We start from the raw sequence: 25,951 nt of genomic DNA, 5'->3' as shown, positions 1-25,951 counted from the left end.
TCATGCTGCAGTCGTGCCACTCAGTCCTTGCTGCCTAGAGAGAGAGCCACTGTGTGGGTCCTGAGCTGACACGCACGTGCACCTCTCCTTTTGTGAGACTCCACTCCCTAACCTACCGTTAGTCTCCTCTGTCCACCTCCCCTCCTGTTTTCATCTGCTTCCTCGTCCCCTCTGCTTTTCCTTCCTCTCTCTAGAAATTGCCCGGACCCTCCCCACCAGTAGACTCCTTGCTTCAGAGGAAGGTATGGGAGTGGTGGTTATTTGAATGCAACAAACATCCAGCCCATACCACATGTCTTTAGCAAGGCCCTGCAGCCTGAGGTGCAGAGTGGGTAGACAGTGGCCTGACAGAGGTTAAATGCCCCAAGCAGCTCCGTGTCTGTAAGTTAACTGCTCTGTACATATTACAAACCCCTCTTGATCATTGTGGAGAGAAATGGCCCAGCAAACGTCCAATCTCGTATATGGTGAAACCCATCTCCGTGGCTGTGATTAATGAGAATGCACTGGTAATTGAATGACTAGAACGGGACATCTTTTATTTCAGACTGCTGGCAGAATCCCTCAGCTAAATAAGTCTTTTCTTCAGTCAAGGTGCCGGGCATTAATCTGAGTAGGTAAAAATGCTGCTCTCAAGCATTGCCCATTACAGAAATAGCGCCTTCACCAAATGCAGGCTTTCTACAGAGAGGTGTTTTACTTCAGAGGGATATGTTCAGTGTGCAGAAAAACAAGACACGAAAGACCCAGCAAGATTGATGCAGAGAAGAAACAGCCCGATGAGCAAGTTTCACTGCAAATTATCATTTATGTTTTAATTTTTTTTAACAGATTGATTTCTTTTCCAGGCACTTGAATGGTGACAAGATTGTGCAAAACTTGATACACAGCAAATTAATCCTGTGCACTTCATTGAATTCCTCCCTCAGCTTTGCCAGGCCTGGTCTCTTATGGCATGTGAGACTTCCAGCCATTTGATAGGTTAATTTCTTTAGCAAATAACTCGTATTTTATCTAAATAGCGAGTTACTGTGTAACAGAGCAACATGGAGATATAGCTATAGTGTTGCCCATATGCAGAGGGAGTGTGCTCAGGGCATGTTATAAATGAAAAACATAAATTAAATACCGGGTCTGTAACAGAGGAGCAGCCAAAGTTTATCCCATGAACCCGATGTGAGCTGTTTACAATTCAGGGTAGCCATCTTCTGGTGATTAGAGCCAGCGCTGGGAGGCAGGAAACTTAGGTTTTACTGGCTGCACTCTGTGCAAATCACATGCAGTCTTCCAGTTCCTGGCTGTTTGCTAACGAGGCCCTTGGTAAGACAGAGCTTGGATACTGTGACTGTAATGATAGTCGTTAATCCTTACGAATCATTCCTGTGTTACGGTTTTGCTTTGAAAACCTGCCTAATGTCAGATGTTCTTGTTGAACAAACAAGCAACAAGACATGATAGGCAATGTGATCCTCTTCATTGAACAGGAGCTGTTACGTGACGAGTCACTTTTCACCACCAGGGCAGTAAACCTGTTGAAATGGACGACTTGTCTATTAGGTAAAGAATTTTCTAATGGCCCATCTACCACAAAGTTATTGGCAGAAGACTGGCAGCCAGTCATACTGATTGATGCCCAGAATTCTAGAGCTGCGTAATAAACACTGAATGTACAGACTTCCTGCAGTCTCTTCCTGAAGCGCCATGTCTTGGCAGACTTGGGCGAGAGTCCGTTTCAGGTGCATCCGCTCAGCTTTATGATGTGATTGGACTCAATGCCGCTCAGTCTCACTTGGCGGCAGAGGTGATCTCTAAATGAATGACTCAGCCTCCTGGAGCCCCAAGGTTTTCTGCGAGGTGATGTTAACGCTGTTGGGTTTTGTGTGACCCATGCCTGTGGTGCCACCGGTTTGCCTGCCACCCTTGGAAGCGGCATCGTGTTCTGCTCTACGCTTGTTGCCCACGCTCCTCTGCACTGGCAGATCACAAATGCTGGTTACCAGCAGCCACTGAATTGAGCCTCTGATGTTACCAGTCCTTCGGCATCAACAGTCCTCTGCCCATCCATGCCCCATCTGTGCTTTGCAGCTGGGAAATTCGGGGCGCCTGGCATTATGTGCATACCCGGCTGGCTAGTTTCAGATGACTGTGTTCCTTCAAAAAAAACAGCTTTGTTCTTCTTTTTTAAATGATAGAGGCCTGCCCATTAGTCCCCAGAGCCCCTCGTCAGTAATTTAGTTTTAAAGAGTTAAACCGTGTTATTATTTTACACACATCTGCTCTAATTACTTGCCTTAATGGTTCTAGCTTTGTCTGTATTTTGGCTCTGTTAGAGCAGGAACCTCATCTAACGGTTAAAACCCTGGACTAGGAGTCGGTCCTTGGGTGCTCGGATCTGTTCCGGGCTCTGCAACTGACTTGCTTGGTGACCTTGAGCAAGTAATTTAAACTTACCTGTGCCTCAGTTCTACAAAATGGGAGTGATAATTCCCAATTTCCCAGGGCTGTTTTAAGGCTTAGTTCATAGAATCGTAGGACTGAAAGGGACCTCGAGAGATCATCTAGTCCAGTCCCCTGCACTCATGGCAGGACTACATATTATCTAGACCATCCCGGACAGGTATTTGTATAACCTGCTCTTAAAAACCTCCAATGATGAAGATTCCACAACCTCCCGGGGCAATTTATTTCAGTGCTTAACCAACCTGACGGTTAGGAAGTTTTTCCTAATGTCCAACCTAAACCTCCCATTGCTTCTTGTCCTATCCTCAGAAGTTAAAGAAATGGCCCAAATTTGGTGATGAAACTGGGCACACCGCAAAAGACACATACTTGATGGGGTTTTAGGATTGTTAAAAGCATGTTCTTGGATCAGGGCTGGGGTGGAAAGGAGCTCTGGTGGCTGGCTGCATTCCTGTCTGATTGTTTAATGCTGCTGGGGTTATGTTAAATTGAGCGTTGTGGTACCCTGAGCTTTTTATGGGCACCTCCTTTTACTATTTAAATCAAACTAAATAGCTAATAAATAGTTTTGAGATCCTCTGATGGAGGCGCCCCTAAAGGACCAAGTAGTATGACAATAAGTGCCACTGAAATCAATGGTCCTTCCTTTGCATTGTTCGTGTGACCGCTCCATTAACGGTGTACTGTCCGATTGTGCGCTGACATAACTGTCTTTCTACAGGCCCCCAGATCTTGTTGTTGAGAAAAGCGCACATGGAAGAGAGTCCATTAGCTTGCCTATTGAAAATGCCCATGTGTGAACCAAAGAAAAGAGGTTGCAAACTGAAATGTGTCTGACAGCTTCAAGGAGGTCTATGGATGTGGCACATACCCAAATCCCTTTGCAGATAGGACCGTGCCTTAAATAAAATGAGCCCAAATCAATCCTCATACTGGCAACAGTTTGCGTCTCAGCTGTTTAGCCAACTAAATCCAATTGATGCTATTCAGAAAACGCTTTGTTTTCCTTGCTGTTAGGTAGATTCACATTGCGCACGTTCTTAGTAACATAGTGTTTTCATCTAACTCCCTGAACCATGACAACGTAGTTAGATGAATAAAATCATATGTCTCCTGTTAGCCCGCAAATTAAGTAAGGCTCCATGTATTACATTGCTGCATCGACAGATCTAGCAATCCTATGGCCAAGAACGATTCTGGTTTTGGACCCCGGTTGTTGCAGCTTCTGTCAGTAACTCCATCCCTTCTCACTCTGCACCTGGACTAGATTCTCGGCATACCTCACGTAACATTGCAGACGTGGCTGTGGAAGCCTGTAATCCACGTATATTGCACAGACGTCTTCGAGTTCTGCCCTTACAGAGCACCGTTAACACGCAAATAGGGGCTGGCGTAACTGCTTGCAGTGGAATAAAATTGCAGGACAAGTTGCTCTTTAACTGCAGAGCATCTGCAGCGTCATCCGAGCCAGTTAACATAAAGCAGAGATGTTGCAGTTGTTTGAGGTTCAGGGCTACTGTTGCTGCTGTCTGGAGATCTGGCACCTTCCTCTAGTTTGTAGTGGCTTCTAGGATGTTACAGTGGTGGGACCATATGTGTAGCTAGGCAGATATAATTGAAGGCAGTCCTTGCTATGTCCAGTAACTCTGTGGCTGCCTGTTTGCCACTCTCCTTCTCCGAAATGGCTGCTCTGGGGGAAGTACTTCAGTCATGGAAAAGGAGCTCCTGTTTCTGGCAGTGTGACCTTCAGGACAATGCCAGGCGTCCAAGTTATTTGCAGTTGCTTGTGATCAAGCCTCAGGTCCCCAGAGATGGTCACCCATGATGCGAAGGGCAGTGGTTGTTTACCCATCCTACCGAAATAGTAAGAATTTGTCAGGCTGGGCAGGGCAGGGTGTGGTGGTAATCCAGTTCTTTTCTAATCTAAGCGGATCTGTCTTTATCTACTCCTATGTCGCATGGGGTGCATTGTGCTTCCTGCTAAGGATGGCTGGCCAGTTAGACACCTGATGTTAAAATGAATGGAAATGGTTAACAGATGCTGCCAGCTCTCCAGGGAATTTGTTCAGCATTGCTTTACGCTTGACTAATATCTGCTTCTTTCCTTCTGCATTCTGCCTGTCACTGCAGATGGGAGAGGACACTCAATGGGTAATTGGTTCCTGTTCTCGCTGTCTGCCTCCTTTCTCTTCGTTACTCATACACATCACTGTTATCACCTCCATCTTTTGAGTTCATATTAAAATTCCCTCCCTCTTCTCTCCCCTCCTTCGTCCCCCCCCCCCCCCCCGCCGCAGAGGGAGAAGGCAGACGTTTATAGATACCTAGGAAAGATGGGGGCAGGGGAAGCAGTATCAAGTCAACAGGTGCTCCAGCTGAGACTGATCTCCGTGTGCATAGGTTGTCCTGGGCTCAATTGGGAACCTGTTGCATTTCTTCTGCATCAATCACAATTTAAACCAGGTGTGTCACAGTTTCCCCCTCCAACACACTGTATAGACAGCGGTGCCTCTGTCGAAGAGGTCTCGGGCTATGTCTAACAACGAGGTAGGGGTGTGATCCCGCTGCTGGTGTACACATCGCAGCGTAACCGCGGTAGCAGCAGCCAGAGGCACCTCTCAGCCATGCCATGCATGCCGGTGTCAGGTGCAAGTATGTGTATGTGAGCCGGGGAGTTACAGCTCTAGGTCATAGTGGGGCATCGCCTTTGTCTGTCCCAGGGCCTCCGGGCCTCTGGGCTGGCACAGCAGTTGGCATATTATGCATCAGCTGAGTTTTGTCCTGTGCATATGAACCGACGGAGGCCTTCGCATTGCTGTGCAGAGAACCTTTAAGGTGGGTTGAGAGAGACTGAGAGGTGTCAGAGGGACGTAGGTCAAAGGTGCTTCTGTTTGGAAAGACATGGCCAGGAGGCAGCAGTTCAAGGGGATGAAAGCAAATAAAACGTTTAAGGAGGGGTAAGGGAAATTTGCTAGGCCAGAAACCCTGCCTCACATTTCCTTGGCCCTCAGCAATGAGAAATAGGTGCTCCTGCTCCCCTCTCTCTCAGGCCTCTGTAGTCCATGCAGAACATATCCCTTCACCACCACTGGCAGGAGGACTGCCTTTAATCTGTCTCCTTCCCTTCAACCTGTCTGGCATGGGTGATCCCTACAAGGAATTATGTTCCCACCACGTAGTTCTCGGGGTCAGGGATTGCACCTTGATGTATCGGGAAGGCTTCTGTGCCTGCTCTGGTGGAGAACCATAAATCTGTAATTCCTTTCAAAGAGGAGACTGCAGTTGGGAGCTCCTGATATTTACAAGCCGTGCTTTGTCCAATCTCAGAGATTTCCCACTGCACTCGCAGATCGGCAGCGCACAGCGCGGTTGCCAGCGTTTCAAAGAATTGATTGTTGTCTTTCAAGCTTGAATTTCGAGCCTGTGGCTTTCCAAGATGAGCTGAGTAAGAAACTGATAAAAAGCTGATAAACATCTGTCTCAATTATGCAGAATTATTCCCAATCATTTCCATAGTACTTTATATAAGATCTTTGCTGCATGATGGGAGTGTTTTTTTTTCTTTTCTCTTTCATCAGACAAGGGTCCCAGAAACTCCACTCCCCTGCAATAACATTTAGAAATGAGTCTGTTATGACCAGTCTTGCAGCTTTTCCTTCCATTTGTTCTCGGTTTGTTTTTTTCCCCTGGACTTCGCTGCTTTTTTGAGTGCAGAGCTGGCTGACACCTACAAGCAAGAATATAAAGTGAGAGAAGGTGTAATAGTTACATGCAATTATGTGGCAAGCCAGTCCTAATGCAGACGTGTTCAGGTCTTTTCTTCTACGATATGGCTCAGACTGAGAGAGCTGTTTGAATAGCAGTCCCCTGCTGTGTCAGACGGACCTATTCAAATGGTTAGGAACTCGGCAGCCAGAAGATTAATAAACCCCATTTTGCAAGCTCAGTATTAATCGGCGTTTTGGGCCTTTCACCGCTCCTCTTATTTCACATTAGAATCATTCACCTCGTCTGTTGTCTCTGACGTAAACCGGGAGAAATGATCACTTGAGCCTTGCACGCTTGTAGGCTGAAAAAGAATGGAGCTCCATGCTGCTTCCTGTGAATGCCAGCAGCTCTCTCTCCTTACACGAAGCATCGAGGTCTGTGTATGAAGAATCAGTTGCTGCGGTCTGGTCCTGGGGCCTGGAGGATTGTGCTACTGGGTTGCAGACCTGGGTTTTGGAGTGATTTTGGTGCAAGCTTCATTAGACAGGGCGCGTTTAGATTTTCTGGCCAGGAGGGAGGCTAGTGCAATTTTGCAATGTTCTTTAATGCCCCTTTAGCGGTAGGCAGCATTGTGTCTTTAGAGCTAGGCGGCTACCGTAGGAGATGGAAGGATATACCCGAGAGAGGTAGGGGGGCTGGAACAGTTTGTATAGTGGGGGTGCTGAGAGCCATTGAACCAAACTAAACCGTGTATATGATGGAATCCACTTCAAGCCAGAGAGTGGGGCAGCACCCCTAGTTGCAGCACCTATAGAAAGAGGGGAAACCCAGCACAACGAAGGGGTTGGTAAAAGCCAGAGGATTTCAGGTGGCCGTGCTGTCATCCAATAGGGTCCTGCCTTTGACTTGAAAAAGGCCTCCAAGCTTGTTCCCAAGCCAACATATTTGTATCCACTGCAGGAAAAAAGCAATTGGTTAATATGCCATCTGTTGGCCAATTTAAAATACAAACACACACTTGCCATGAGAGCTGCCAGAAAGTGCGGCGGTAACAGCCAAGAACAAGTGCCATATGGTGGGGACGGGATGTACATGAGCCCTGCAGATTCTGAGCTTGCACCGCTCCAGGGCCTGCTCTGGGCCGTGTTGTCGCGCTTCGTTCTTCTCCTCCATGAGCACTGGACCAAGCACACATGGATCTTCGATGATCCCATTTGACTAATAGCCCCACATACCTCTGGGCCAAACTTAGCTGCAGAGCCTTCCATATGACATTCTGTGTTGTCCCAGCAATCCAACCCTTCCCCATGTGATTGTCACTGCATTTTTCCATGTGCGCTCTTGTTCTTTTCGGTGGTGGTCTGTCTTTGTGGTCAGAGCGTGTGTCTTGTGTCCTGTGTGTGACTGGAAAACTGTGTGGTGAGATACGTAGCGCTGACCTGTTAGCAAAAGCTTGTGAGCTAAGATAAGCCTGCAGAATGAGGATCTATGGTAGATATTCAGTATGGATCAACATTGCCTCATTAGTTATAAATATTGATGGAATTGAGAAATGCGCAGTGCAGGAGCACTGCGATACCAATAGTATTACTTGTACCTGTGTTCAGGTAGATATCCCCATGGATCACAGGTTTTGGTCACCTCTGCTGACCCCAGCACTGAATTTTCTCTTGAAAATCCAGAAATTGTATCATGGGCTTTACCTCTTTCAGACAAACAATCTTAACATTTTTCAAGGGAAGTTCATGGTAAGCTTAAAGAGCAAAGGAAGGCTTAAAGGTAAACTGCAAAGGCATGGTGATTCAGCAGGGAAGGACAGCAGAAATGAAAGAATTTAAAATAAGGTGGTTCTAAGAGGAGCACGTTGAACAATTTTAGCTGCCCCAAATGGCAGCTTGGTAGCTTCAAGAAGATCATTATTAAAATACTGGATTACTTTTTTCTCAAAAGTCAGGTCTCTTATCGCTGTAGAGCAGGCCCCAACAGACCACTAGGAGCTCTTCCGTTTTCCATATCGGGTAACTGAACTCCCTAGGGAAAGCATGTACTTCTGAGCTTGCATGAGCAGGGGTCATACTGGAAGTCCATATCCCTCTCTCTGGATATTAAAATTAGTCACACATTAAAAGGATACAGCTGAGATGTGTTTAAATAATTGTGAAGTCTTTGCTTTTTCTGCACTCTAGAAACTACTCCCTAGAACCCCAAAGCTTGTCAGTTTTATCTTCCATCATGGTTACCCCTACTGGATTTTGGTAGCTGACATGGAAAAGCACTGGTGCATGAAACACATGAAGAATTGCACAGACTTTGCAAAATAGATGATAGGTCAGAGATTAGATTGGCTTTTTAATTGATCATCCTTCAAAGTACTCTTTTTTAAGATGTGGACTCAGTCCCAGTGGGAAGATGGATTGAAACATGTTTATCTGAAACATTACAAGGTGTTAGTTTATTCACTAGCTTCTTCTCTAAGCAGTTTTATTAGCTTAAGAAACCCCCACTGTATGTGCTTTCACAACACACAGTGTTCATCTGTCCTGTGCATGGTGAGTGCATGAGATGTGTTTGCAGCGGTTCAGTTGAGTGAACTGCAAACTCTATCCTTGGTATCCAATACCTAGCTTAAATGAACTCTGCCTTTCTCTTCTTTCTCTCCTTTCTCTCTTTCAGCTTGGCAGTGACCTTGGCGGGGGCATTGGAGGAAGTCCGGCAGTAAGTGCCATCAATTTTTTTCCAGTAAAAAAAGCTCCCCCTAATATAATAATTCTGATATCTTTCCCCCACACACTGCTGCTTTATTAAGCCACCGTGTTTGTGAAAACAGACGGTTATCACCATAGTGAGTGGTAGTGGGTCCTTCAAATGTGTTCGGGTCCCCAGGTGAGTTCTTCAGGACTGGAGCTGCCATCTCTGGAGAGAGTGTCCCCCTCTCCTGACTAATGAGCAAAAGGAGGCAGAGCTATTGTCTTCATTAGAATGGCCCTGGTCTCCTGCTGTTTATAACGAAGTCCTTCAGGGAAATAACCGAACTTCTCTAGGAGAGGCTTTCCGTTCCTGGCGAGCAAATGGGACTAGATCTCCAGTCTGCAGAGGAGTGAACCATTTTTGATCATGGTACTAAGACTAGAGAGAGCTCCTGCTCTGCTGGGATGGCATGACCCTCTGCACCCAGCTGGATCATGGCTCCACCACAATTTCTGGATATGCAAAGTCCTTTGGTATGAATTCAGTGCAATCATGGCAATTAGCATGGAGAAAGGAAAAGGATTTAGATTATCTTGTCCTTTTGCCAGGCATATGCAGTCTTGTTCCCTAAAGTGTATCCTCTTGAGCCTAGAGGTCTTTTTTTCTCTACATAGGGGGGAGGGGGGACCACTAGTGGTGGTTTCAAGGATATCATGTGGTTAAGGTGACAGCACAGATTGCAGGGATTAGTCTCCAAGAGCATTGGAATACAAATGCATTATTTAGCACTCTTGATAATTCAGCAGGGAAGCTGTAAAGTGCTTTAAAATATTCAGGATATTGCCCAAATTCATGCCTTGCTTAATAAGCAGCATTCTACATGTGCATTGTTCATCGCTCCCCTTTCTTCCTAATTCTTGCAGGTGGGACAGACCTTCATTCCATCCTCTGTGCCTGCGACTTTTGCCCCTTCACCCACCCCCGCTGTGGTTAGCAGTGGACTCAACGACCTGTTCGAACTCTCTACTGGTATCGGCATGGTGCCTGGGGGATACGTGGCTCCGAAATCTGTACGTAAGAGAAACGCTGGTACAGTACGTTGTTCACCAATGATACAGCTTAGGCAGCATGGAGATAACGAGGCTGTTCAGTTGTCCCCTTCATGTTCTTTGGAGATATGGGATGGACTACCTGAGCTATGTTCCATTAGATATATCTTATGTTTCCCCCAGAGTGACAGCGATTGTTGAAGGACAAATCTAACCGGCTCTAGACTTTCTGTTTTCAGCATTTCCCTACTATTGCCAGTAAGGTAATGTTACTGTAAGGAAGGATTTGTGGGAGCTGCAAAAATTTGAACTTTGCCACTTTCCCCATTGGACAGCTACTAACTAGATGCCCTGTAGCAGGATTCCAAGATTTCACCCCACTGTCCAACCATCCATGCTGATCAATAAACAGAAAATCCATTTGTATGAGGGGAGTCCTATTTACGAGGGATTAAAATAAATCGGTGGTTGGAGTGAGCACCGTGTTAGTGGGCGCCCTGGATTTGCACCTGATTGTAGAAGAGAGAGATGGTGAAAGCTCTGACTGAACCGTTATCTTTATTATTAATCCAATTATTGATGATCCTTCAGTATCAGCAGAACTTGGTCCGTTAACAAGGCTTTGGCCGAACTAGAATAGCCAATGTGAAGCTAGGTCTCTGGGGGGAAGCATGTCATTTCAGAGCAGCTGTTGGAATGTGGTATTTAGTTTTTCCATGCCCTGGGTGTCACTGAGGGATGGAGTTCTTCCTTGTGGCACCAATGTGTTCACCTTCTTCCTGTTTGGAGCTGCCATTTAGTAAAACTTTTGTTAATCTCAGTGAATAACCAACCAATAATTATTGTTTACAATAATATAAAACCCATGTGCATAAACTGCTCTGCCCCTTATGCCAAGCTTCCAGCATTTGGCTGCTTGCTGGTACTATGCCAAATAAAAGATTGTGTACAGAGGTCCCACCAAGTATCACGATAAAAACCACTATCCGCTGCTCAACCAATCACATTGACATTGAGCATTGTCCACAAAGCACGTCTGCCTAGATGTGCTCTCAGACCAAATCCTGAGCATAATGAACCGGTCTGACTTTGTGTGAAACATGATAATCACACAGCGAGCTGGCCTTCCTTCAAAAGCTCGTTGTATTCACAACAGCATTGCCTGCTCTTCGGTCATGTCACCAGGATGAACAAAAACACCCCAGGATGCCCTCAAAGGCTCCATCAGGGGCTGACGCTACCTGGCATTGCCTGCTAGGCCATTCCAGATATTCGTAGATTTACAGATTGAGCCAGATCTGGGAATTTCACTACATGAGGCCTGCTGTGACACCATTAACCGTGGTCATTCTGGCTGGTGCAACAGTCCTCATTAGTCTGTGTTTGCTGATGCTCACGATTCCCCCACAAAAGTTCTTCAGGAACAGATAAGAGCACCAGCCCCGTGATTGTACTTGGTTCAGTATTCAGGATTATCCCAGCACATTCCCTGGAGGAATCTGCCTTTTCAAGAGACCAGTCAGTCCTGGACACCAGCCCCCTTCCATTTCTGTGCACATTGGTGTTATCGAATGTTTCAAAGCTCCAACGGGAGCTCTGTAAACGAATAGGGTTTTATCAATGGAATAGGAGCAGCAGGTTTGGTGTTGCTCATTGGTGAGCCTGATTGTTTTAGATTCCTTTGCTCCACGTGCAGCGTACTCTGTCAGCATTTATGGACACTAACAGTTGCCGAATGAATGGATTGCACGACTCAGGACCTTTCTTTCAAATGTTTAAAAACTCCGTAGGGTTCACTGGGTTTCTCCAAGTTGGGCTGGGCTGGTTCTGAGCAGGATTTCTTGTTGTATTTCAGGTTTGGCTGCCGGCAGTGAAGGCTAAAGGCCTGGAGATCTCTGGGACATTCACTCACAGGCAGGGACACATCTACATGGAGATGAACTTCACCAATAAGGCTTTGCAGCACATGACTGATTTTGCGATTCAGTTTAATAAGAACAGGTAAGAAACCCACATGACCTTGGTAGGGAAGTGGCAAGGTCCTAGAGAGGGCTCCTGGCTCAGTGAGAGTCAAAGCATAGCCGACATCATGGTGAGATTTCTCTTCATCACCTCTTCTACATGCAGTCAGGGCAAGCACTGTGTATATGTTGTACCTAGAGGCCGAGATTGCTTTGTTAGGTTAAATGCTGGAGGTGGCGAACTTTTTTGAGAAGGCTCATAGCTGCTGTGCGTGGGACTTTCAAGAGTGCTCTGTGTTGGCCCAGCAGTTCTCCCCATGAGGTCAACAGTAAAACTTTCGCTGGTTTCAGTAGAAGCAGAGTTAAGTCAGCACTGGGTGGCTTTGAAAACTGCACCCTGTGTGTCTAGTAACTGTAGCATGCGCATCTGACACATTCTGAAAACGAGTTCATCTCCGGGCAAAGCCACAGAACAGCCCATAGTAACCCAACTGAGAATCTAACTGGCTTAGGTGAGCGTATAGAGAGGGGAAAATGTTACCTCTTAGGGCTGGTCTACACTGGGGGGGATCGATCTAAGATACGCAACTTCAGCTACAAGAATAGCGTAGCTGAAGTCGACGTATCTTAGATCAACTTACCTCCCGTCCTCACGGCGTGGGATCGACGGCTGCAGCTCCCCCGTCGACTCTGCTTTCGCGCTGGTGGAGTTCCAGAGTCGCCGGGGAGCGCATTCGGGGATTGATTTATCGTGTCTAGACGAGACGCGATAAATCGATCCCCGATAGATCGATCCGGCGGGTAGTGAAGACGTACCCTTAGTTAGTAGAACGCAGTCTGGCTGTGGCCACCTGAAGTCATTTATGCTACTGGTACCTGCTCTGGGGTAGATCTGTAAGGAACAGTTTTAAAGACCCAAACAGGCCCCAATGTACATGTATATTTCAGTCCTGAGAGCGAATACTTAATATGATGTGCTGACGAGTTCTGGCTACGGGTTGTATGAAATACAACGGAAAATATCATAGATTGATGCATCTGTGTTGTTTTTAATACAATCTGCTCTCTACAGTCTGCTCTGCCCTGGTAAGCAAGCGAGCATATGGTCCCCTCTTTCTTCTAGCGCCGAAGCTGCAGCTGCCCCTTTTTACATTTCAGTGATGTTTTGAAACAACCCCTGGATTTGTACGGCGGAAGCGTGATTTTTATGGCTGGTAAAGCCCTAGCCAAGTACAGCTAAGGCTGCTGAATCAGCAGATGTAACCGTCCCCAGCGAGTCGACGAATGACTGCGTTTCCAAATTGAGTTGGGAGGGAGCACAGCATCCACACAAGACTTAAACTGTCTGGCAACGCAGGCCTTTTGAAATAGTTATTTAAGTGAACAAATCACCAGTGAAATAGCTGATGGCGAGCACAGTGGGTAGCAAAATCACTTTGCTGGCAAAAGCTGCCACTTGCAGTCCAGTAGAATGTCTAGAGCGTACAGATCGCTGTTCATAAACCTGCCCTCACAAAGAGAATCCCCGCTCTCGTCTCGTTCCCATTTGTACCTGCCTCCCTCAAAGAGAGGGTACGTGGAGTGGACGCTGAGTCACTGTCAAGAGCGTAAAGGGCCCATTCTGATTAAAGTGCTCTCATTCTAGCATGCAGATTCCTCATTTCTTAAGAGTGGCCTTGTAGAGGAAGGGAAAATTCTCTGCCAAGAGACACTGGAATCCTCTCTCCCTTTCGGCAGCCATGGCCTTGTCTACGCTGGTGGTGGCATGTAGGATATATGTAGCTACATACTGCAGTGAAAAGCAGGCTGCATCCCCACTGCAATGTGTGACTACCTTTCAGGCTCCGGCTGTGGGCAGCGGCCAGGGCCATGCCCTCCTTCCCGACCACTGCCTCCCCCCACCGGAGACTTTCCCTGCTGCCAGAGTCTCCCACTATATAAAGCTCTGTTTAAACGCACTTTGGTATTACACTCCCCTGGAGGATGTTCAGACCTAGGCAGTGTGTAATTCGCAAGAGACAGTAGACCAGCATGTACTGCTTTTGCAGCAGATGGACTTGTATTCCTTAAATGAGATGTGGATTCTCTGGCCAATCCAAACAATTCCACTTCCTTATTGGTCCAGTGCAGCTGGGAATTGGTTTTGGTGGTCTCACCCTCTCCTTCCCGTCAGAATCCCATGAGGTCTCCCTTCCAAAGTCACAGGGGGTCAGCTGAGATAGGACGTGCCACACTTGGCATGCGCCCTCTCGGCCCAGGCCAGCCCTCCTAAAGTGCCCCTGCTCCCCGAGTCACTGACCTTCAGATTTTGCGTGATGTGGGTATGTCCGTCTGGACTCTGGAGCGTTGTGTAATTTGAAGCTTGGGACGAAGATGGCCAGCAGAGAGGTAGCCAGACTAGTAGGATGGACCGTATGGGAGGAGATTTAAGAACAATTCTTCAGGACAGCATGGCCGCAGAGGGGGCAGCCAGGTTAATAGGTTCCATGCAAAAAGCGTCTGGTCAGGAAGACTGTGGTGGGTGCCAGTGAGGGGAATGATCTTTCTCCCTTCTCTGCTCTTGCTGCGGTTTTCCTTTCTTCCCGGTTTCTCCTTGTTCCCAGCTATCTTGATTGCCCTTTCCGTTTCAGTATACATAGTGTTACACGTTCCCCTGTCGTTGAGCCGTAGCAGTGATGCAACTTCTGTGAGCAGGAAGATTTCCTCCCCCCCTCCAGTACTACAGCATTTATTTTTGAATTTACAATGCATCCGTCAGAGATTTGGGTGCTCGTCATCCCTTCAACAAGCATGTGTCAGCCAATGCAAAGAGAACTCCGAGCATTTCTAGTGCACACACCACCATGGTCTCTTCCCCACCTGGCAGGGCAATGCAGCCCACCTTCCCCTGAGAATATCCTGCCTCCAGCTCCCTGGAGTTCAAATTCAAGGAGCATTTGCCTAGATGCCCGAGCTGATCTGAGCTGCTGAGACAAGTACATAAGGAGAGACTTGGTCACTAAGATAACCGGTCTCAATCCAAGCTAACATCTTGAATTGCACTTGCACACAAGCCATTGCAGAGCATGGCGGTGAAACGTGTACCACTAAGTAGGACACGCGGGGTTTAACTGGGGAAGCACACCGCCAAAGCAGATGGGAGTTACACTCACTCATCCCATTCCGGCTCAGACACAGTTAGAGTATAAAGTAAAGCAGAGAGTCAGCACCCATCCAAACCCAGCCATCTGGCAGTGCTGGGGACTGCCTTGCTCTGTAGCAGTACTGGTGCAACCTGATTCCTCTTTGGTTAGATGTTTCATGGCTGTCCTCTCCCTGCCCTGTACTAGTTCTTGCATCTCTGTCCTTTGCTCCTAGCTTTGACGCAAGGCCCACAGCTGCCTGTCTGCCTACTTTTCTGGTGAAAGCGAAGAGTGTTTGTCCCAGGGCATGAGCCTTCCTTCCAGCCCTTCTGAATTCACATGCTAATAAGCTGCTCCTTACAGGGCAGGCCGCTGCTTACTAGCATGTGAATTCAGCAATTAGACTGGCCCCATGGGGGAGAGAATGGAAATGTCACCAGCAGATAATCTCTCTTGGCCAGGGTGGGCCCTTTCTCAGGGAGACCAATGAGACTCAAGTTCATGTGCATTGTCCTATTTCAAGCGTCCACCTAGATGCCAATTGTCACCTATTTCCCTCTCCCCTAAATCACAGTGGGGCACATCTCAGGAAGGGCCGTAAGTGAGGCCAGCCCGTGCTAAAATGGAGAGCAGAGAGAACCTTTGGGACAGCAGCCCCTGATCTCCTTCCCTTTTAAATAAGTGACTACGTCGCATGTAGGGCTCTCAGAAATGCAGTGCTGTGTGAACACCCTCTGGCTTTCTCTCGCCCAGCTTCGGCGTCATCCCCAGCACTCCGCTGGCCATTCATACTCCGCTGATGCCAAACCAAAGTATTGATGTCTCCCTTCCCCTCAACACCTTGGGACCGGTCATGAAAATGGAGCCTCTCAACAACCTCCAGGTAAGCAGCGTCTGATGCTACGTTGGGGGCTCACAGCTCAATTGTCTTCCTCCCGCTTCTACTAGAGGTCGCCTCTGTTTGGGGGCTCCTCCGCAGAGGAATGCAGAAGTTCACTGAAATGCTGAGCAATGGTTTGGGGACTTCTGGCCAGCAATCTGTTGGAAATGGTGGGGCGGGCGGTTTGTAGCACTTAGAGGTGATCTATGTCCTCTCTCATCCTGCAAGTTCGCAAACCTAAACTGACATGCAGGGCTCACTTGATGCCACTGCATTGCAGCCACCTCTTGGGTGGGACATGGCCAAGAGTGTGCAGCAAGGCTGCACGGTGTAGGACAGGGGGCGAAGATGATTCCTTGGTTAACTGGAACTGTAGCGGGGAGGCAGAACGTAGTTACCAGAGCTGGGCTTTGCCCTGGGTGTTGGGCCAGTCACTTCTCCAAAGGCTGTGTGCTCTTCTGATTACATGGAGTTAAAACAAACTCCTCTTTGATATTTTAATACCCCTCCTTCCCAACATCTTTATAGCAGGAAAACGTAACCCTTTTAACCTCCGATCCAAGCCACACTGCGTCAGAACATCTGCCTTCTGCAAAGTGGCAGCTTGTGACTCATGACGTACACAGGCGCTCTGGAACAAAACCGGGGAAGTTGGCCAGTGAAACATGGAAGTTCTGCAGAGCCCAGATGCCATGTGGTGTTAATGTACAGAACTGAAAAGCCACGTGCACTAGGCAGTCGTGCAGAGCTATGCAGATTATCCAATAAACGAGGGAGGCTGGGTTTGCCATCTTTCCTCCTCCGAAAGGGAAATACCCATCTTGTTTCATCTCCCCCAAGGAGTGACTTGCTTGTGTTGTACCTGTTCGTTTTGGCAGTAAATAAGCCAGCCCTCTTGGAGCTGCGTGAATACAGCGGATTCAGGTGTGTTCCAGACAACGTACATATGGAGCTAGTTGAGAGGGCAGGGTGGGGATTTGCTAGGCTTGCCAAGAGCCAGGCTCGAAAGGAGAGGAAGAGCCGCAAACATCTGGAGTGGATCCCCATGCTGGGCGTTAATTCAACTCAGATGATGGCTTGAGATGTAAGAATAAAGGAACCCGCGGGAAAGATAGTTGCTGCTGAAGTGATTAAATATTTATCTAGCCCTGCTAGTTTTAAGTGGTGCTTCCCCGAGATCATTGGCACTTTCTCTGCCCCGAAGAGCTACGGTCCGGGAAACCGAGGGTAAGGGGTAGTTAATGTTACATTAATGAAGCTGTTTTGTAAATTTCATTTCTCAGGCCCGCCCTTCTAACTGTAATGCAGGGGTTGGTAAAGCAGTTCTCCCTCCAGGGGGCCTCACCGCTTCCCTTAGTGCAGCTGGGGTCAGATATTTCAGTGGCGATTCTGGGGTCTTGGCCCTGCTAGGTTTATCTATGTTGCATTCACCTCATCGGTCAGGCAGATGCAGCTCTCAAAGTCTGCAGTAGTTCCCTGTTTCCTGGAAGCTGCTGGTTAGTGGTTCCCCTGTCTATAGCCTGTTATATCTATGCATCTCCTGGGTAGAGACTTCTCGTATCCAGTAGATGCAAATAATCAGTTTCATATCGCTCAGTGACTTGATCTGGGGCTGGGGGAGGTTGGTTTGGTCTCCGGTTGCATTAGGGGCCCAGACGGAGTGGAGCACTTCCCATGTAGAGAGAGTTCTTACTCCCTCCAGGGTTTAAACAAATGCAATGATTAAATTGTAACTTTCATCTGCCTGAACAACAGTTTCCTTCTCTTGACTGTTCCGCTCCCTGGCTTATGACTTATTAATGAGTCTTCGGGCAAACAGCTAGAAATAGCTCCACTGCTTAGTTCCTGAGGCTCCGAATTGGCATCACATCAAGAGTGGTGCAATAGCTGCGTCTGCATGAGTGGAGCAGAGATGAGCAGGTCCCCTACCCCATAGACCCTCGGCAAAGTCATGAGGTTAGGGGAGTACGTGGATGAGCTGCACGTGATATCTCCCATGCGGGGGCCTTTTCTGCTTAGCGAGAAGGAGGCAGGGCAGGGGGGTTGATAATGCCCTTGGAATCCATTCCACAGAGGGAGGAGTTGCAGCATTTTGCACCACGGTGTAGGAGACCCATACAGGATCACAGATTTCCCAGGGCCAGGAATAGTTAGGCATGTCAAGGTGGTGATTACATCAGTTTGGTTCAGCTGTTATGAACACTAGCTCATGGGGACAGAATGGGCGAGTCCCAGACCTTCTAGATCTGGCTTTGGACACGAAGGGGTGTCCCATCAACCAAAAACACACACGGAAGCCACTGCTTCCTTTGATCAGAAAGGAGATGAACTATTGGGTTCCCATGAAACCTCCAAAGACATCCGAATGCAGTTTGTTTCTAGCAGAAAATGCTACAAGAATAAAGCAGAGCGAAAACATATGTGGAAACCTCCAGCTGCCTTATTTGGAAATAAGCAGAGCATTCGTTAGTGCCAGATCTGCTCGCTCGTTGACTAGCTACCTCATTGCCACACAAGTTGGCTGCCCTTTTACAATCAGGGAAGCTGCCATCTGGAGTAATAGTATCTCTCTCAGCTGAGAGTTGAGTCACGCTGGTAACGGAAGCCAAGTGAAAAAGTACGGTTGTTACTCTCCAGACAGCAGTGGATTTGATGGAGATCTGTCATTGTGCGGTCAGCACCCAGCTCCGGAATGGCATTCTTTGTGTTTTCCCACAGAAATAATGACTTTTAAAACATCCTACAGAAATCACTGTGCCTTACTGAGAGAGCAATTTATAGCAAAATATAGGGACTCCTGTATTTCCCTACACCTATTTTCATTGAAGACAGAAAACTCTCAGTAAGTTGAGTGCGATATTGCATGGGATTTTCTGTGCATGGAATTGTTAGGAACCAGTGTACAGGAGTTGTTTGAACTTTAAGGCCCTTAATTTCATTTTTTTTATTTTTTTTTGTTGCAGTAACAGAAAAATAAGCCCTCAGGCAACCAAACTCATCTCTAACTTCCCATGGCATGTGAACTAAAAACTTCAAAGGCTAGTAGTTCATTCTGCAGGCAGCAATTTCAGAAGTAATGAGTTTGTCCTGTTCCTGTTGTAATTTTATGAGAATCTTATTCTCCACTACATGGTGTTTAATTTTTACCTCTTTCCTAATCAACGAAAGTGATCAAAGCACTTGACACGTTAACAAAAACCAACACATTAGAGAAGGGAGAACTGAATGTTAAGAGATCTACTTCCGCAAGATGCAATCAGGGTCCACACCCAGCATTAACAGCCTTCTAGACTGTGTTTACCAGTAGTCCTGCTGTGTATGATAAAGGATAACACACTCCTTCCCTCCTCACCCCAATCTAATATTGAAAATGGTTGTAGTCTGCTGATGGGAACGGTCAGCCAAGTTCATCAGCTATTGTAGCAAAGTTTGATTGACCCTTAAAGGATGAAGCCAGATGTAAATACAGAAGCATCTTGGCCCTGTAGAGTTAAACAGACTCCAGACCCCACTAAATTGTATTTATAAATAAAATATTTATATTTATATTTAAAATATTTATAAATTGTATTTATAAATAAAATAAATGTAACCATTAACCCCATATAACCTTAAAATAAACACACACAAATATAACATTGCAGCAAACTCCCTTCAATAAAATCCTACCTAACCAACTATCCCAAACAATCAAAATCCCCCGCAGCCCCTCCGCGCACCTCAAAAACTCCCCACGCAACTTAAAATACAAGTTCTTCCTTCAGTAAAGCCTTGCTTTTTACTCTCAGGCACTAAATATCAATCTTTCGCCAATATCACAGTCCCCCTTACGGGCACAGAGCTGCTATTGGAATGAGCCTTTTTAAGAGTGTCTGTTGCTAAATGAGATCTTCATGACTTAGTTCTCATTTTGTTAATTTCCATCAGTGCTGGTTGCTTAGGAACATTTTCAAATTACTTACTCACCCTTTCATTGGCCGCCTGACATTTGACTTGATCTCACCACTGCACAGCGCTGGCTAAATCCAGTGGTAGTTGCTAGGCTCTTCTACCAGTGCCCAAAGGTGCCAGGGCTGAGCTGGCCTTCAGAGGCCCCGGGTTGACTGCAGGCCAACGAAATGCAGACTTGTTCGGCTTCTATTTTTCTTTCCTCACCTTGGAGCAAGGTGTGGAACCCGAGTGGCAGTTGCATCTCCCCTGGAGATCGCTGGGGCAGTTGCTTTCTCAAGCCTCTGCCTCAGTGCACATGGGATAAAGTATGGTTCTGCAATGAGAGCATGCGGTGGTTTAAAAAAACAAATACATAAAATCCATTAATCCTATCCAGACTAGAGCCAGGTTTGGAATAAAAAAAGCCATGCTGGAATGCCTGCTGGGATCTGTCCTGTACCAAAGCGAAGCCCCAGTCCTAATACATCCCCATTCAAGGGTAGTTCAGAAATCCCCTCAATGTTGTAACTTCTGCATTATGCCGAGCAGCTCTGGGAGGAATTGCAAGTGTTGAAGTGTCCTGCCCCGATGTGCGGGATACTTTGTGAGGGTTTTTTTATGTTCAAGACAACTGCAGCTGCTGAACCATGAAATGAGTAAAGGCTTCTAAAATTCAGCGCCTTCTGTCACTTGAAAATGATGAGCTGTGTGTGGGCTGTCTCTCACTAACCATCTTACCCAGAATTCGGGGCCAGTCCAGAGCCCATCTGCACTACAAAATCCACCGTCTTGTGGCCATCCTGGGTTGTCTTTTTCCTTGTGTGGGCAGAATAAAATATCATAACCGTGTTGTGGAGCCAAGCCTTAACCCTGGTCGAAATCTAGACTGTGTGTTTCTGACCACACGGGTAAGAATAAGCCATGTTATAACACTGTTTAGTCCACTGAGGGTGTTTAACAGCAAAGAATATATTCACCATTGGCTGTGTAGTAGTGCTTGTGAATGTTTAAAATAGTTTCCTATCAGAGTTACACCCAAATCTCATTTTACTGAGCTTTGCATCCATATTTGGCCTGGATTTAACGTTCAGAAGACGCATTTGATCTCTGCTGGAGGGGTAACCAGAAGTACAGTTTTAGCTAATACATTGCTGTCCCTTCTGGATTTCCATGCTGAATACAACTGTTTGCCAGTTGTTCCACACAGTTCTGCACAGCACTGTAAAACTTGCTTCCTTTTAAAACTTGCAATCATGGTTGTGGCTGGCACAGTTTGCTCCTGTATAGACAAGGCTTTAAGGCTGCGTCTGTAATAGCAATTTCCCAAAAAGTTTCCTAAGGAGCAAATGCTATTATAAAACAGCCTTGACATTCAATGCAGTCTTGTCTGATCTTGCTCTGAGAAGGTCTAGACCAGTGGTTCTCAGCCCACGGCCTGCATGCGGCCCAATTAGCACACAGCTGTGGCCCAGCTAAAGGCTACAGGCTCCCGGTTGCCACTCAACCCCGTGTGGTGGGGCTTGGGGTCTGGGTTCTGGCTGTCCCTCATGGCGGGGCTCGGGGTCCAGGCAGCCAGCATCTGCCCAGCCCAACACTGCAAGGTCCTGGTGAGGTCTGAGGTGAGGGTCCTGGCTGCTCCCCCACGCCAGGTCTGGGCAGCTGGGTGCTGCCCGGCCCCCCACAGCAGGGTCCGGGGTTGGGGTCGCTTCCCCAGGCCCAGCTCTCCACTCCTGGCCCCACTCTGTGGAGGGGTGTCTAGGCAGAGGGCACCGAGAATAGGGGTTTGGGGGGGGATTAGGTGTGGGACAGTGGTTCTCAACCTGGGCCCAGCTAACACTTTGTGTAATAGGTTGAGAACCACTGGTCTAGACAATGCAGAGGTAGTAGTGATGGTGTCTAGTCTAGCCTGGCAATCCCATAATGCTGCAGTAGGGAAGAGAATTTCAGAAAATTGCCAGGTCTGACTTGCTACTACATAGACCTAGAATCATAGCAGGTTAGAGTTGGAAGAGACCTCAGGAGGTCATCTAGTCCAACCCAGCTCAGCTGTCTGCTAAAGGCTACGGGCTCCCAGCTGCCACTCTGGAGTTCTGCAGCTCTCTGTCCCGACAGTAACTGCCTGCACTGATGATTTAATAAAAAACAAGCTAGAACGAATCACAAAGAGCCTTAATGTACCTACTTGTGCCTGGAGCATTGGGGTTCTCTGGGGATTTTACCATTCTACATCGACAATGTGTTCCATTCCTTGGCATTACCTTCTATCAATCACCAGGACTTGTTCAGCGCAGCTGGTGAGCTAGCAGCTGAGCGCACGACTTCAGTATTTCAAAATGCCCTTAAAATTCTTCTCAATCGGCTGGCACACATTTGTAGTGATTGTGTTGCCAATTGCTGCATTTCTCCATGGCTAGCGATACTGGAAACAGAACTTCGACTCCCTGCAAAGCACTGTGAAATGAAGAACAAGTTTCCTCCAAACTGCGTTTGAAGAGTGTAGTGAAACCTTCTGCCGTTCAAGGGTCAAGTGAAGATGCAATTCTCTCCTTTGAAGGCGGCTAACCTAGGTAAGCCACTGGAAATCAGGAGACCTGGGTTTAGTTCCCAGCACTTCCTCTCCAACCATGGACTAGTCACTTTGGGGATGCTTCCCTTTCTCCTGGGGACGTTGAAGATAATTTCATTAACATGTGAGGGGATCCGGTGCTGTGATGAAGGGGACCATATAAGTACATGAAGAGAGGAGGTGATGTGGGAAGGCACTGAGTGCTTACATAAGCAAGGAAACCACTTTAGCCTCAGCAAACAAATTGTTTTGGAAGGAGAGACGGAAAAAACAAATATCATCTCTTCCAAGCGACAAATTGACTGAGTGTTGAGCATGCATTAGGTTAGTTCCATGGCGGGGGGTGGCAGGTTTAGGGAGTTGTTAACCCTTCTCAGAGGGTGTGGGGAGACACTAAGACTCCCTCCTAGAAAGACATATGTGAAGGTAGAGGGCCTGACAAGGACATGGGTGGAGGTTCCAGGCAGGGCTCTGTGAGCTTGTCAAATCTCACAAGCCAAGCAGGGCTGAACCTGGTTGGAGCTTGGCTGAGAAATCCAGGGAAACCCAGACACTACAGAAAGGGGTGATGACGATCCAGTGGGGGCTCTTCTCTGTGCTGGTCCTGACCCAGTTCCCCAGTACGTTGGGAGGCATTGTGCTGTTGGAGGGGAGTGTTTTCTGGATCAACCTTAGTCTTGTATCAAAAATATTGACTGCTTGTGACACTTTTTGCAAGAGTTACGTGTTAGCTCCTGTCTTGGCCAAATTGCAGATGACGCCCGTGGTTTCGTCTGGGTACTGTATTCTGCTCTTCGTGCCCTAAACCATTGTCTGATGTGTGCTGTCACGTTCCACCCCAGAGCTGGCTATATTTTGGTGGTAGATTAAACTGTCCCTGTGTATCTGAAAAGGAAGGACCTTGGGGAAGAAAACTGGCAGGGCCCATCAGTAACGATGTGCTGCTTTCACTGTGAGCCTGCTCGGGGACAGTCTTCCAGTTCTTTAGCAGCACCGTGAATAATGCTAATTATGTGGATCCTTTCTTGAAGCCCTTTGTTTAGGTGGGTACCGTTCCCCACTGTTTGATATAAGGGAAACTGAGGCACAGAGGTGGGGATTTGCTCATGGTCACAATGGGGAGTCAATGGTAGCTGGGAATAGAACCGTAATTCTCCGAATACCTACCACAGATCAATGTATTGTTTTCACCACAATCCCATATAATCTCCAGCAATGGTGAGTCAAGCAAGTAAAAAGTGCTCCCTCTTGCACTGTATCACTCTGTTTTACCTTCAGACCCAGGTGATAACCTGATCCTGCTGGGTCAGCTTTATTTCATGCCTTGAAGAGAGAGGTGCTTAATCCGTTTCCTTGCCTTGGCCTGTCTAGCTCCTTAAGGCAAGAGAGCCATATCCCACTGAGGAGAGGAAGAAATCACCTGTGAAAGGTAGTTAACACCCAGAGCACAGACTGGAGTCTGCAGCAGGGTCCCTCAGTTTGCCAGACCTGTCCTCATTGGCATGAGATGCAGCACATTTAATTCCATAAAATGTGCTTTGGAAGTTACAATAGAGCCAGACACACATGAGAGCCTAACTTTCCTTCCACTAATTTACTGTTCCTGACCATTGACGCAAACAGCATTTCAGGAGCTGACAGCTGCAGCTAAGGGCATGTCATCCAGCCTGGGCGCTCCGGGCACTCCAGTCTGCTGCCTGAGCTCAGGATTGGTGCTTCTCGGGAGAGCACGCGGCAATCAGCGGCTGTCAAATCCTGTAGGATCCTGCGAACCGTACCCATCAAACAACATGAGGGGAAGCAGAGAGCATTCATGTGAGGTTTCTGGCTGCAGACATGGTCATGGAAATAAACCGTGGCCTTGTGCTGGCAGAGATGATGTAGATCCTGGAAAAGAGAGTTCTCACCGTGATAACATCATGGCTGTAAGGCGCTCTGATGCAAACTCTGGGTATATCTACCCTGCAAGGGGGAGCGTGCTTTTCAGCGTGGGTAGTCAGACACGTGCTAACACGTATCTGTCTACTCAGGATGGGAACCACAATTCCAGCTGCAGGGAAGATGTATCCTACGGCTGAGGTGCACGGTCATAGAATCATAGAATCATAGAATATCAGAGTTGGAAGGGACCTCAAGAGGTCATCTAGTCCAACCCCCTGCTCAAAGCAGGACCAATTCCCAGCTAAATCATCCCAGCCAGGGCTTTGTCAAGCCGGGCCTTAAAAACCTCCAAGGAAGGAGACTCCACCACCTCTCTAGGTAACGCATTCCAGTGTTTCACCACCCTCCTAGTGAAATAGTTTTTCCTGATATCCAACCTGGACCTCCCCCACTGCAACTTGAGACCATTGCTCCTTGTTCTGTCATTTGCCACCACTGAGAACAGCCGAGCTCCATCCTCTTTGGAACCCCCCTTCAGGTAGTTGAAGGCTGCTATCAAATCCCCCCTCATTCTTCTCTTCTGGAGACTAAACAATCCCAGTTCTCTCAGCCTCTCCTCATAAGTCATGTGCTCCAGACCCCTAATCATTTTTGTTGCCCTCCGCTGGACTCTTTCCAATTTTTCCACATCCTTCTTGTAGTGTGGGGACCAAAACTGGACACAGTATTCCAGATGAGGCCTCACCAATGTCGAATAAAGGGGAACGATCACGTTCCTCGATCTGCTGGCAATGCCCCTACTTATACAGCCCAAAATGCCGTTAGCCTTCTTGGCAACAAGAGCACACTGTTGACTCATATCCAGCTTCTCGTCCACTGTGACCCCTAGGTCCTTTTCAGCAGAACTGCTACCTAGCCATTCGGTCCCTAGTCTGTAGCAGTGCATGGGATTCTTCCGTCCTAAGTGCAGGACTCTGCACTTGTCCTTGTTGAACCTCATCAGGTTTTTTTCTGCCCAATCCTCTAATTTGTCTAGGTCCCTCTGTATCCGATCCCTACCCTCTAGTGTATCTACCACGCCTCCTAGTTTAGTGTCATCTGCAAACTTGCTGAGAGTGCAGTCCACACCATCCTCCAGATCATTAATAAAGATATTAAACAAAACCGGCCCCAGGACCGACCCTTGGGGCACTCCACTTGAAACCGGCTGCCAACTAGACATGGAGCCATTGATCACTACCCGTTGAGCCCGATGATCTAGCCAGCTTTCTATCCACCTTACAGTCCATTCATCCAGCCCATACTTCTTTAACTTGGTGGCAAGAATACTGTGGGAGACAGTATCAAAAGCTTTGCTAAAGTCAAGAAATAACACATCCACTGCTTTCCCCTCATCCACAGAGCCAGTTATCTCATCATAGAAGGCAATTAGGTTAGTCAGGCACGACTTCCCCTTCGTGAATCCATGCTGACTGTTCCTGATCACTTTCCTCTCCTCTAAATGTTTCATAATTGATTCCTTGAGGACCTGCTCCATGATTTTTCCAGGGACTGAGGTGAGGCTGACTGGCCTGTAGTTCCCCGGATCCTCCTTCTTCCCTTTTTTAAAGATGGGCACTACATTAGCCTTTTTCCAGTCATCTGGGACCTCCCCCGATCGCCATGAGTTTTCAAAAATAACGGCTAATGGCTCTGCAATCTCACCC

The 25,951-nt window shown here is 47.5% G+C and overlaps 1 protein-coding gene across 5 annotated transcripts in view; it reads left to right on the top strand.

Annotated features, from left to right (window-relative positions):
* AP2B1 (adaptor related protein complex 2 subunit beta 1) overlaps window positions 1-25,951 on the top strand; it is a 102,402-nt gene that overhangs the window by 53,622 nt on the left and 22,829 nt on the right. For 3 of the 5 annotated variants that reach the window (XM_054008037.1, XM_054008036.1, XM_054008035.1), the window contains exons 15-19: window positions 4,591-4,611; window positions 8,842-8,883; window positions 9,780-9,926; window positions 11,761-11,906; window positions 15,742-15,871. In XM_054008037.1, coding sequence (XP_053864012.1) covers window positions 4,591-4,611; window positions 8,842-8,883; window positions 9,780-9,926; window positions 11,761-11,906; window positions 15,742-15,871 — 486 coding nt within the window. The remainder of the gene's footprint in view (window positions 1-4,590; window positions 4,612-8,841; window positions 8,884-9,779; window positions 9,927-11,760; window positions 11,907-15,741; window positions 15,872-25,951) is intronic. The other 2 variants (XM_054008038.1, XM_054008039.1) reach the window with 2 other exon arrangements.

This window comes from Malaclemys terrapin, chromosome 18 (genome assembly GCF_027887155.1).
Source record: "Malaclemys terrapin pileata isolate rMalTer1 chromosome 18, rMalTer1.hap1, whole genome shotgun sequence".
Taxonomy (NCBI): Eukaryota; Metazoa; Chordata; order Testudines; family Emydidae; genus Malaclemys; species Malaclemys terrapin.
The sequence above is the reverse complement of the archived record's forward strand: the minus strand, read 5'-3'. Positions and strand labels throughout refer to the sequence as shown.